Source organism: Medicago sativa, chromosome 6, assembly GCF_051527215.1.
Source record: "Medicago sativa cultivar Bolivia chromosome 6, Bolivia_mono, whole genome shotgun sequence".
NCBI lineage: Eukaryota > Viridiplantae > Streptophyta > Magnoliopsida > Fabales > Fabaceae > Medicago > Medicago sativa.
In genome coordinates, this window is record NC_140754.1 from 585,454 (window position 1) to 599,039 (window position 13,586).

Below are 13,586 nucleotides of genomic sequence, written 5' to 3' on the forward strand. Positions count from 1 at the left end.
TTGCATTATCCATTCAACGACTACATTGAGGGATCATCTCTGTCTGCTCCAAATTAATTTGCTCAATTTAAAATTAATTCACCTAACAACTCAGACATTAAATCCTGCTCACACTGAGCCTTCATGTCCTTCTCTTCTTACATCCTCTACTTCGACTGAAAGCTCATTTATTCCATTAATCGTGTGATAAGTTTCCTCATATCAAATTCCTCTTGCTATTCATGTATTCTTAAATTCATATTTCGAATTATTTTTCCATACCTTACATCATACTTCCTATATTGCGGCTTATATAATGATTACAATCGTCCCTGAGTATCTTACTTCTCTTGTATCCACATACAAAGTGCAGTCTAATAATATCAAAGTACTCCGTCTTACTTATAACATTTTCTATCCATTCCCGAGGAATTTCCATCTTCACAAATCACCAACCACCTTCTTGCATTAAATACTTCCTTATCAAGAATCATTATAAAACCTGACACCTCGACTGCCTTCTTCGTACGCTTCATTCCTCCTAGGACATATTCAGCTCTCAGACATTTGTTCTAACTATCATATACTAGTCTGAGTTGATCAGGCTCAACTAGACATGACATTTAGAATAAATATCCGGAACCCAATGGTCCCACTGCTTTTATTGAATTCTAATGACCCAAGGCACGATCTGAATCGACCAGCTCTGATACCAAATTGTAACGCCTTCATAAGTGTCTAGAATTTTAGAAAGCGTTAAAATTTAATACCGGGTACATTAAATTTCAATATAGAAATTTACCTGTGATGACTGATAATGTGCATATGTCTTTAGGACTCCTGTCTGATTATCTGATAATCTTCACATATTATCTAGATGATATCTGTACTAACTGACGAGCACAGAATATTATACATAATCTGATACATAATTCCCATAAACTGATATGGACTAAAATACATCACAACAAGTCCTGAGACATACTTCCACATATAGACATCATCAATGAAGTGCCATAATCAATATGTAGCCTTTACTTAATCTTTCCTCTTGGATGACTGTGGACCTGAAAAAATAATAAATGGAATGGGATGAGACATAATGTCTCAGTGAGCTCCACCTATCCTAGGCTGCAGACAATCCTTGGGAATACCTATGATTGTCCTCTGTCTAAATTCGACCTCTCTGAGATTATACATCTTTAACCTGTAACTCTGATATCTTAACATAACTGAATATTTAATCTCAATGTCTAACAAATGTGTTAGTAAAGTTAGCGTTGAACAAACAATATTATCTGAGTTGATTTTACGAATAAACCCAGGTGGAGTAACCCCGGAATTTATTCCTCTGATAACCGGTATATATAAATATTTTCCAACTGGCGGGAAACCCAACTGACGGGGATACCGGACTCCTCTGATTATTGTGGGGTCATCCTTACGGATAGTGCCCGTTCCAACTGGCGGGAACCTTTCGTATCCAACTGGCGGGATAGAGAAAGCCACAATTTAATAAATCAATTAATGTCATGTCTGTTAGTGAGAATTAAACTCTCGTCTCTAACTGAAAATGTGTCAATAACTATTCTCTTCTCAAAAATGGTATTTTACCCGGGTTAGTGACTTACCCATAACTCTTATTCATGGCCAATTTACTCTAAACATTCTTTTACATAAATAATAATGCTATATGGTAATACGTAATTAGAGGTCATAATAATACATTTTGGCTACACGTTCGGTAATAATGAGAATTTATATTCTTAGCCAAACCAAACCATTATATTACCTTAAAAGTGTAAATTACATTAGCTAAGATTTGAAACAAAGTAATAAAACCAACAATTCTCACTTTCCAAAATTATAGCCGAAATGTGCATATTTATTCATACTTGTGCAAAACTTGTCATAACAATTTTTTCCTCTAACTCATACATTACCATAAGCATAATTATCAATATAAAACCATTTTAGAGTACACTAGCAAGGGTAAATATCTTAAGTCATAATGTCTCTATGTTATGTCCTAACATACTAGATCATAATCTATAATTTCTAAAGGCATAATTTATTCTAAACATTCTTTTATATTAATACGCATTGCAATATGGTAGTATTTGGTTGGAGGTTCTTATAACACTTTTCGGCTACATATCCGGAAAAATGAAAGTTCAATCCGTAACCGCCATTAGTCGTGTATTCATTTAAAAGTTTTTCATTCCCATTAGCCAAAGATAGGAAAATACCAAATATTTAACAAATTTCTAATTTCCGGAATCTAGCCGAAATCATACACATATTTTCAAAAATGTATTGAATCCTTGCCTAATAATTTTCCTCCAACTTCTATACTAACATAAGCATGACAATTAACATAAAAGCAAATTCTAGAATATATTAGCAAGGGGTATTTAGCCTAAACATAATAGCACTAACTATATTCTAATGCTCAAAATCATAATTTATCAATCTAATAGCATAATTGAACTACCCAAAAGGAAAGGTTTACTAACTAAAGGAACTCACAATCTTGTGGAGGTTCCTCTTGAACACTTTGTGGCAAAACTTCCAACCCCAAGCCACTAGTTACTTGCCTTCTCCTTCCAAAAGCTCCTATAACATCAAACATGTTAAAACCACAATACCCATAACATTTTAAACACACTAAAAGCATGAAATTGGAACAATTTTACAAAGAGCAATTTTCCCCAATTTGAAGGGTAAAGGGCGGCCTACTTGGTGAAAGGGAAGGGAACACATTTTTGTTACTTACCTTGCTCTAAAAACATCATGGGTATCTCCATCAACATGTTTGCTAACAATTTTTCCATGGTTTTGAAGAAAAATGAAAGTTTGAAATATATGGGAAAGGGGCGGTTTTGCTTCCAAAGTGAGGGAAAGATGAACTTTGCTTGTTAAACTCTTGCAATAACACTACTAGGATCCCTTAAGCTTGATGATTGTGATGATTTCTTGAGGCTTTGGTGAAATTTTGAAGAAGATTAAGGAAGAGGAGAGAAGGCCGATGGAAAAGAGAAAAGGGAGGGCAAAACTCTTTGCCAAACTTAGAAAGAGAAAGGATGAAATGAAATGAGATATTTTGGGACAACACTACTAAATATCCTTCTTTCAAGCAATTACCAAAATGCCCTTGTCTTAAGCGTGTTAAATCCGTCACTGATACTTTATCCGTATTAAGCTGACTTCACATAAAATATTTCTGTTAAACGTTCTTTACGTAATAATAATCCTCTGGCACGATCGACCGGTAATATTCCGATACTGACAGGCGGGATATTACATCGGTAAGCTCCTTAAAATGAATTGCATGCTCCTCAAAAGTATCTAGACACGCCTTATGACAAATAGGACACACATCATAAATTGGAAATAATGGAATCATGAGGTAATATCTGAGGATAGTACGATACTCTACTGATTACATTTGTTGGCCTAACGCCCTGACCTATTATATCCATGCTTAGAAGAAAATCTTGAGCACGTACTACTTGCAAACAACCAAAATCTGCTTACTGTCTTGTGGTCATGTAAAACTTCACTTCCATATTATCATGAACTATTTTACAAAAAAGGGAACTTGTCAAGACATATTGTGCTTGAGGAGGGATGATGTCCTTTCTATTATAGTAAAACTGCTAAAGCCAAAATCGGAAATCGTATCATGAAGACCATCCAAAATACTGTCAAAATCAAAGTTCATACCACTCATCCAATAGAAGCTACAAAAGTGCACGAGGAAGCATCTAGTACCAAGTATATACCCAACCCTCCCACCTTAATAGGTAAAGAAGGCAATCTCCATTGAAGGTCCCCAATGAAAGCACCCCCACCAACCACAATGTATTTAACTTCCCCCCACAAGTCCTTATCAAACAACATGGACTCCACGTGAGGATATCTTGAATGTGGAAAAAGATGCATTAACTCAACAGCCACGGAAGGTCTCTTCTTGGTCAACCCTTTGATAAACCCTTCGAGCAATTTCACCCCCAATGTCTCTCATAACATCTGAAGGGAACAACCCCTCATGCTGCATATTGCCATCACACAAAGGCCAAAAGATCTCAGTCTTACAAATATTCATTTCAAGGCTCAATCCCCGAACTTCCGAATGATGCCAAGGGATTTTGGCACCCCCTCTTAATCCCCTACAATAGACCATCATCAAGATACCAAGCACGAAAAAGAAGCTTGCAACTATATCTGATACAATGAGTAAGAGGGTGAAACATAAGAGCATAAAGGAACGGCGCCAACGGGTCGCCTTGTTACACTCCAATGGCTGACATGATATGTCCACACCCAAGGTACTGTCTGACCATAAAGAAACTTAACCCATACAAAAATAGATGGGCATCTCACAATGACCTTGACCTCGTGCAGCAATACCAAACTATCTACCAAGTTGAAAGCATTCAAGAAATCTACACTCAACAACCTGTTGGAACTATGCAAAATGATCTATGCACCACCTGATACCCTAACACTAAACAGAGATTCATTGAAATATTTAACCACGTCATTACTGACTCCTTTCATAGCAACCTTTGAATGAAGTACCAAAATTTATTTCAAAATATTATATATTAAGCAAATGAAATAAAAAAAAATAAAAAAACTCAAAATTTGAAGCCCTGTGTTATATGACTATTTGCACAGCCCCTGACTGCCACTTACATCTTTTTATATTTTTTAGATGTGGAAAATTTATGCTCCAAACGTAAGAAAGAAAATAAGAGTTTTAAAATTTTCAAAATTCTTAACAATAAGATTTAAACTTTTTTGTCTATTTTCAAAAAATTTAAATCTGAAAAATCTGAATATGGTATGGGAACATTAAGACCCACGCTTGTTCCATGTGAAAAACTTGTGTTTCAAATTTTTAAAATGTGGAAAAATTCAAAATTCTGATATTTTCAAAAGGTATTAAAATAGGATCATATTTCTTTAAAATTATAAATAAAAAATGAATTTTAGTTTAATTAAATACGCAAAGAATTTTTAAAAAAATTCACATGGTTTGTAAGAGTATGGAATCAATTGAAGAAGGAAAATGTTACGTAGACACCTTTTATTCTCATACACCCTTGTACACCTCATGCACTAGGAAGAGAGAAGAGGAGATGAAAGAGAAAGTGTATTTGTGTGGGATCCATATGACCACGTGTCATATTTTTGTGTGGATGTCAATGGTGTATTGCGACCTAAGGATGTGTATTGCCACCTAAGAATGTCTATGTATCATTATTCATTGTAGGAATATGGAGTCAAATTTTTATCTGACATTTAGGCTTTGTCCAGGATCGAAATACCTGTCTTTAGCCATAAAAAGTGTTTGTTGATCGTTCTATAGGTCCCGTAAATAATTCAACCTTTGAAATAAGTCAATCAAAATTCATGTCGTAATTCAAAAAATAATGATCAAGTTGTAACTCCCGACAGATTTTGTTCTATTGGAAGTTACGATCCGATAAATTCGAGTAACTTTTGAACGATGCGAGACAGCGAGAGGTCAATAAAACAATTACAATCTATTCTTTTTAAGACGAAATTACCAAAATATTTTAAAATTCAACCTTTGAATATAATATGAACTTATCCATCCAATATAGTATTAGAATATATACTTACTCCATTGGTCCCATATTATGATTCTAAAATATAAATTAAGCAAGTTAATGAATAGTATATACTTTTGTATATTAATTTTTAATCTCTCATATTAAATTCTTCAATATAACAAATTTCCATGATAAAAAAAGAATCATCTATGTTTATTTTTATTCCAAAAGGGGTTGCCTACTTTATATGTAATAATTTAATTAATTACGATCTTATCTTTTAAATTAATTATTTGGTCTATTATTATTCATGATAAGTTGAAAATTTATAAGTTGTTTTATTTGATCAGTCAAAATATATAAATTGCTGTCCCTTTTAATTAAGGACAAATTAAGGACAATATTTTAATTGATACATAATATGTAAATATATCATAATAGTATATTTTTTTAAGGAATAATACTATATATATAATTTTCATATATTATTTCTTTTATTTTAAATAGTAATAAAATGAATTAATTAAATGTTGTTTGACTACTATTCACACCCTGATATCATCATTTGTCACTACATTCATAATTTGTTTCCTAATCAAATTAGAGCATTTGAATGCCATTATATACAGAGGGACACATTGGGTTGCATATCACTATCCATCAATTTCATCCTTCTAGAAAAAATATTCATCAATTTCATTGACATAGAAATTTTGTCATTGAAAATGATCATGCTAACAATACCTCTAGTTTTGGCTGTAACACTCATCATCACCTTATTCCTTTTTGCTTCTCACCAAACAAAATACCTCAAAACCCCAGCCTTCACAAATTGGCCTTTCCTTGGTATGTTACCACAATTCCTTTGGAACATATCACAAATTCATGAATTTTCAGCTAAATTGTTGAAATCAAAAGGTGGAACAATTGAGTTCCTAGGACCATGGTTTACCGGCATGTATGGTGTAATCACAACTGATCCATTGAATGTTCACTACATCATGAGCAAGAGCTTTGACAACTTTGTCAAAGGTGATTTGTTTCGTGAAATGTTTGAACCTTTTGGTTTAGGAATTTTCACTACAGATTCAGATCAATGGAAATACAATAGGAATCTTCTCCAATATCTCTTCAAACAAAGAAGCTTTGAAGCTTTTCAAGAGAAAATCATTCACAACAAAGTTGAGAAATCATTGATTCCTTTATTAAATCATGTTCAACAACAAAAAGGGTCGGTGGTCGATTTACAAGATGTGTTCAATCGATTCACATTCGATAACATTTGTTTGATAATTCTTGGACATGATCCAAATTGTCTTTCAACAGATTTCCCCGAAGTTCCATCTGAGAAGGCTTTTAACCAAGCGGAAGAGTCCATCTTCTATAGACACACCGTGCCGATTTGTGTTTGGAAGTTGCAAAGTTGGCTTCAAATCGGTGAAGAGAAGAAAATGACCGAGGCATGCAAAGTATTTGATCAATTCCTATTTTCGTGTATTGCTTCAAAGCGCGAAGAGCTAAAGAAAAATTGTAACAAAAATGAAATCAATGCTGAAAGTGATGATGCTCATCATGTTGATATGCTAACGGCATTGATTAGAGAAGAAAAAAATAAGGGTAGTGAAAGTGAAGCACTTGGTGACAAGTTTCTAAGAGATGCTGCATTCAATCTCTTTGTAGCCGGGAGAGATACCATAACTTCTGCTCTTACATGGCTATTTTATCTTGTCGCTACACACCCTTTAGTGGAAGCCAAGATTCTTGATGAGATCAAAGAAAATTTTGGACACAAAGAGAAGCCTTGGATTTTAAGTGTTGATGATGTGAAAAAGCTTGTTTATCTTCATGGTGCTATATGTGAGGCATTAAGGCTTTTTCCGCCTATACCTTTTGAGAGAAAGGAAGCGGTTAAACCCGATATACTTCCAAGTGGTCATCATGTTTATCCGAATAATATGATATTGTTTTCTTTGTATGCAATGGGAAGGGATGAAGATATTTGGGGAAAGGATTGCTTGGAGTTTAAGCCAGAGAGGTGGATTTCTGAGAGAGGAGGAATTGTTTATGCGCCGTCTTACAAGTTCTTTAGTTTTAATGCTGGACCTCGAACTTGTTTGGGGAGAGAGTTGGCTTTCATTCAAGTTAAGATGGTGGCTGCTTCTGTTTTGTGGAACTATTGTGTCCGTGTTGTGGAAGGTCATCAAGTCACTCCTAACCTCTCAATTGTGCTTCTCATGGAACATGGTCTCAAGGTTAAGATAACCAAAAGGGGAATTTAATTTGATGGAGATAGCTAGCAATTTCAAATATTTATGAAGTATGGGGATATATTTGAAAACTATGGTATCTTGTATCAAATAACTAAATATATCTCAATTATGTGAGAAGTATTATGAAAAAATATATCTATCTAAAATTTTAAATATATTTATTTAAATAAAATTATCATTCTATAAAGACCTTGTATTTGATTATCAATCTATTTTCACTTCGGCAGTTGATAAGTTCCTAGAATCATAGAAAATTTTTATAACATAAGAAATGTCATATAAACTAGTGTAATTTGTTGTCTATCTCTATACGTGAGCTAGTGTAATGTGTGTTGTCCAAATTGGATGTAATGTCAATACTAATTGGTATCTTCATCACAATTTTTTTAACAAATTATTATTTGTGTAACCTTCTTCTTTTGAGTCAACTCGAAAGTGATCTTAATTGAAATAATTCCAATTGCTGATTTGATAGCAAATAGAATATTGAATAAGACTTTCTCTTCAAGAATTGGATTGAAAGGATAATGATAAGATTTGAAAGCTAGTTATTATTATACATGTATACAAGCTAGTTTATCTTATCCTATAGTTTACGAAAGCTTGTAATTATGGAGACATTTGGTTCTAAGTATTATGTTTTCCCAATTGTTTGATGAATTAAAATTTTAGTCTCCAAACCTCACAAATTATCTAAATTCTTACTTTAATTTGTCCAAAATTTCTTCTGCTTTTTTTAAATGTGAAAGACTTTATGATCCAATATTTTAAAAAGAGAATTTCAGAATTTCCAATATATAAAAAAGTTGAAACATTAAAACTCACTTTTCTTCTCTTTATATTTAGAAGAAGAAAAAAACCTCCAGGTCCACAAACTATTTAAGAATTTTTAAATAAACCCTTAAACAACAAAAATTTGTAATTTGGTTCTATAACTAATTTATTTCTTTCAATTAGATCATCTGTTAACAAAATGTTAATCAACAATGATGTGAAATATTATGAAAATAAATATCTGAACTAATTTGCAGTTTGTATATAGGTTTATGAATCACAAACCATCGACTTGGTTTGTCTGTTATAATTAAAGGTGTACCGGTTCTGTTTAGTTCGATTATCAATAAAAAAAAATATTCAAACCAATCAAATGGGGAACAGTTCGGTTTGATTTGATTTTCAACATTATTTTAGCAGTTGAATTGAAACAAACTAAACCGATGATATTTAGTTTGGTTCAAGTTTGGTTGATCGGTCGTCTGAAAATACAATTAAAACAAATAAATACATTTACAATAGTTAATGCTATGCTTGTTTGCGAATTCTGCAACTTTTGAAACCATCGCATATTACCATGCATAATAATGCATACAAACCACAATTTTGTTACTCGTGACTTGTTGAGAAGAAGGTTGAATGAGAAAAGAGAATTCATAGTGCATTGGTGTATTTTTCATATTGAGCTTGGGCAAAGTCTAAGTGGAAGTAAGTAATAAGAATAAAAATTATAATGATGTAATATTTTTTTGTTAATAAGCTTTTAGTTTTATTGGTTATGTCCGAACCACTTATACCTATATAGCCATGGTTACAACATTGGTCAAAACTAACTTAAAAAATATAAGAAAATATGAACTTGTGTGTTAAAAAAATGAAGGCAATATCTATGAAAATTTCGAGGAAGAATCAAAATAGAAAATAAATTTGTGAATTTTTTAACTTTTTTTCAAGAAGTTAAAAGTTCAGAACAAAAAGATTTACACTTGTCTATTTTTTATTTTGAAGTTTAGGTGTAGTTTTGACATAGCCTACATAGAGGTTGACCTATAATTTTGTTAATTGCTTTTTTTAAATGTGAAAAATCTATATATGCAATATTAAAACTCAGATTGTTTGTCTCATATCCGTAAGTATAGTACAATTGGTAGGGATATTCCATATAATATTTAGTGGTTGAAGTTTGAACTGTAGATTTTCTACTTAGTCATCTTATGAGGTGAATTTCTAGCTAGTAAGTTACTTGAGAAAAGAATCTTAGTTATCCTTTAGCTTACGTTAAGACAGACGCTCCAACTTTTTTCTTTTTTCTTTTTAAAACGGCAAATATTATTGAAACCGGAACTCTCGCAAGACGCGGAGAGGCAGAGAAAAAATACAACGATGCCGCATATAGGCGTAACATCTAAAAAAACTCCAAAAGAAAAAACAGCCGGGTAAATATTATTTTTTCTTTTGTTTTTTGAAAATGTGAAAATTTATGTTTTAAGTTTTTAAAATGTGAAAAATTCAAAATTCTGACATTTTGGAAAAGTAAAAAACAAAAATAGGAACAAACTTATGTTCCATATATTTTCTTTTAAAAAAATAAAAATAAATTCTAGTACCTACAAAAAGGAAATATTACTTTCCTGATCTTTTAACTTAACTTCTGGCAATGATTTCATCTTTTACTTTTTTTTTCACGTCATTTTTGTTCCTTTGATCAATTTGTATATGAATTTTCAAGATTCAAATCTATAGATTTGATGCTTGAAAATTCATATGCAAACATATCAGAAGGATAAAAATGACATGAAAAAAAGATAAATGACGAAATCATTATCTTAAATTTAGTTTAAACGAAGACGAGTTTAATTTCGCCTTTTAAAAATTCACATGGTTTGTGAGAGTATGGAACCTTGTGTTGGGGGTATAGACTAGTTTAATCTGGTATTTGGGCTGTCTCCAGGAGGTGTGTATATTGGGCCATATCACAAGATGAAATTGAAATCAAACGCTTTCTTCACACACCCGTGTGGGAAAAACGCTTTTTTCTACTCTACTTTCTTCTCGTACCAGTTATGAATTTTATAAACTGAACAACTTACATGTAATCCCAAACTCTCTAAAACACGTTAAAACATCTCCGTAAGCCCTTCATTTTTTCGGAATTTATAATCCAATAGGATGCATGAGAAGAGAGTATGGTGAAAAAAGAAATAGCCGTAAAAAAAATGTTAGGTTACCAAAATGTCAAGACGTGATTGTCATGCCTACTTTCATTATGAACTCCATGATCCAACTCACATTAACTTTTGCTCACCATGTTCAGGGAGTTAAAAACAAAGACGAAAATGTTGATGGAAAATGCGTTGGAGACTTTTTCTTGTGGTACAAAAAGTAATTTTTCTTATATAGACTAAAAATATATTTAGTCTTAAAGTCTATAAACTGATAAAAATAACAGTTGGAACTAATAATAGTTTTTTTTTTAATGTTGGTATGTTGTCTATTTAATCCAAGATAAGCAAATTGTCTATATTCCGATATATACATGATGACCGACTTAAAGGTGGTGTATTGTCGGTTCAAAGTAATTTTGCACAGACAACTATTGAAAACACTGAAAATTACCACATTAGATTAATTAATAAAAGAAAAAGTAGAAAATAATTGTGGTGTTATGTAAACTACCTTCTCCCATTTTTGAGTGTTTGCATTGATTGTATGTGCAAAGTTGTTTTGAACTGATAATCCACCACCTTTAAACTTATTTTTAATACTCCTTTTCTTCTCTTAATCAAATTAACATTTATATTGCATGTATTTTATATAATCTCGTCACAGTTGATTCAAGAGGGCTGCTACTAAAGTAAGGGCTTTATGCCCCCAAAAAATTTAGGCCTCAAATCTGTTTAGCTTTGAATATATTTATTTAAGTCAAATTTTCTAAACATATTTACCATAAACTCACGTGATGGTCAGATGAAGAGTCGCAGTTCATGTTGCAAGTTTGATTCCAATGCTATATTTTTTTTTGTTATTCGTATCTCAAAATCTTTTTTCATTCATATTTTTAGTTTTTGAAAATATATTAAGATAGGTGTAGTCAATGTTTGCAAAAGTAAAAAGTGATTTATATTATTTTAATCATTTAAGAAACTACATTGGGTAAACAATGTCTATATTAAATATTATTTTCAACATATTAGTGATTAAGTTTTTTTTTTAAAATTTCTTCCAATAATTGGATTGACTCTAGTGAAAGGGGCTAGACTCTCACAATGTGACGAACCAATATTTGAATTCCAACTAACGAGATATCCACATTTAATGTCTGACACGCATCAAATATAATTACTTTCAACCTACATAATTTTTTTTTTCTAATTTTGTGTTATTGTTCTTCAACATACTTAAAAGATTTAAAGTTTGCTTTAGGCCTACAAATGTATTGGGCCGACGATGAGTCACATTTTTTTTTTAAAGAAGTCACATTTACGATGTCTAAACTTTATATCAAGTATTACTTTTCCCACCCTGTTGACTTCTCCCGCGCCCTGTAAAATTTCCAAAAATGCCCCTTTGCATTCCGGATTACGTAATCCGAATTGTATTATCACCATGAAAAAAAGGGTCTAAATGATGAAAATTTAGATTTTGAGGGCGGAGTCCAGTAAGAATGGACATTTTGTCCAATAACATTTCTGTTAGCAAAAAATGTCCTACAATTCAATAAAATATGAACACTTTCATTATGTAATGTAACCACTATGATACCAAATATGCATTAAGAATTAAGAATTAGAAATGTACCCAAGTAATTTGTGGCTAATGTCATCTCAATTTTCTCTGCAAAAAGCTCCAAAACTTGAGAGAATATACCAGCATTGTTTCTGTAAAATTTATTTATTCTAACCATTACTGCACATATCATAAAATATCATTACTTTTTCCCATTTTATTTCACTATGCTATTATTATAAAATGAAAAAGTAGAACAATATGATGACAGAACTTACATTAGAATATTAAGTGGAAGATCTAAAGTTAAAAAATCAGAACAAAATCTTTGTACAGAAGAGAAAGAGCTAAGATAAATCTCCAACAGAATAACCTCAGCATCTGGACTCTCTTTTTGTATATTGTCTCTCACTTTCATTGCCTTCTTCAAGTCCCAAGCACCAATCACAATTCTCACTCCTCTCTTTGCTAACACTCTAGCTGTTTCAGCTCCAATACCATAAGTACCACCTTCCAAGTCAAAAATCAACAATAATAACAACTTCATTATTGTTATCCATGTTACAAACATGTTCAGAATTACTGCTGGTGTTGTATAGCCTGTACTGTAACCCTAGAAAGAACCTATCATTAAAATCCGAGATATATAAACACAGAGATACACTAGTTTAAATATACGATTGTGGGAGCTTCTTGTATACAACTTGCAAGTAGTAGTTGCAACAAAACTTTTATGGTTAACAACTTTTAAACGTTCGTTACTATTATGTGATTAATATTTGGAGTTCTAAGTAACGTGTTAAATGGGAATTAGAGGGCTAGGGCTTGTTTATGAAAGGTTATAATCATTGAGCCATTTGGTTCGAAGCCTATTTCGTTTGCCTATTCTTGGTGGAATGAAGAATTTACTCTATACACCTCTAGCTAGTTAGTATTCATACTCCTACCTTGTAAACCATTTAAATCTCAATTTTCTATAACTATAACATCTATTTTTTTTAAAAGAAAGTGTTTCCTTCAAAAACACTTTCTTTCAAAATAAAAAATAAAAAAATTTCAACACTTGAAAATTTAAATTCAGTTATTCATGTACTGTTTATTCTAAAAAAAAATCTAGCACTCCATTAAATAGAGATATTTAGATTTGTCTCTTCTTTTGATGTCAAAATGGCAATGTGACCACAAATATTATAAAAATGTGTGGATGGAGTTAACATAAATAACAAATAGCATCTAAATTATGAAGAAATTT

At 31.9% G+C, this 13,586-nt stretch overlaps 1 protein-coding gene, 1 long non-coding RNA gene and 1 pseudogene across 3 annotated transcripts; 1 reads left to right on the forward strand and 2 right to left on the reverse strand.

Annotated features, from left to right (window-relative positions):
- Positions 1 to 714: 714 nt before the first annotated feature.
- LOC146911837 (uncharacterized) lies at positions 715 to 3,054 on the reverse strand. Its single transcript, XR_015014670.1, has 3 exons — positions 2,756 to 3,054; positions 2,509 to 2,595; positions 715 to 1,046 (listed from the first exon to the last, which is right to left on the reverse strand). It is a non-coding gene; the product is annotated as an uncharacterized LOC146911837 (long non-coding RNA).
- A 3,177-nt stretch (positions 3,055 to 6,231) lies between these two features.
- LOC146911838 (alkane hydroxylase MAH1 pseudogene) lies at positions 6,232 to 8,021 on the forward strand (annotated as a pseudogene). The gene has a single exon (XR_015014671.1). The product of XR_015014671.1 is annotated as an alkane hydroxylase MAH1 pseudogene (transcript).
- A 4,359-nt stretch (positions 8,022 to 12,380) lies between these two features.
- On the reverse strand, positions 12,381 to 12,881 carry LOC146911839 (short-chain dehydrogenase TIC 32, chloroplastic-like). The gene is made up of 2 exons (XM_085717894.1): positions 12,613 to 12,881; positions 12,381 to 12,486 (listed from the first exon to the last, which is right to left on the reverse strand). Exons 1-2 carry the CDS (start codon positions 12,879 to 12,881, stop codon positions 12,381 to 12,383), a joined length of 375 nt encoding a protein of 124 aa, XP_085574020.1.
- Positions 12,882 to 13,586: the final 705 nt, after the last annotated feature.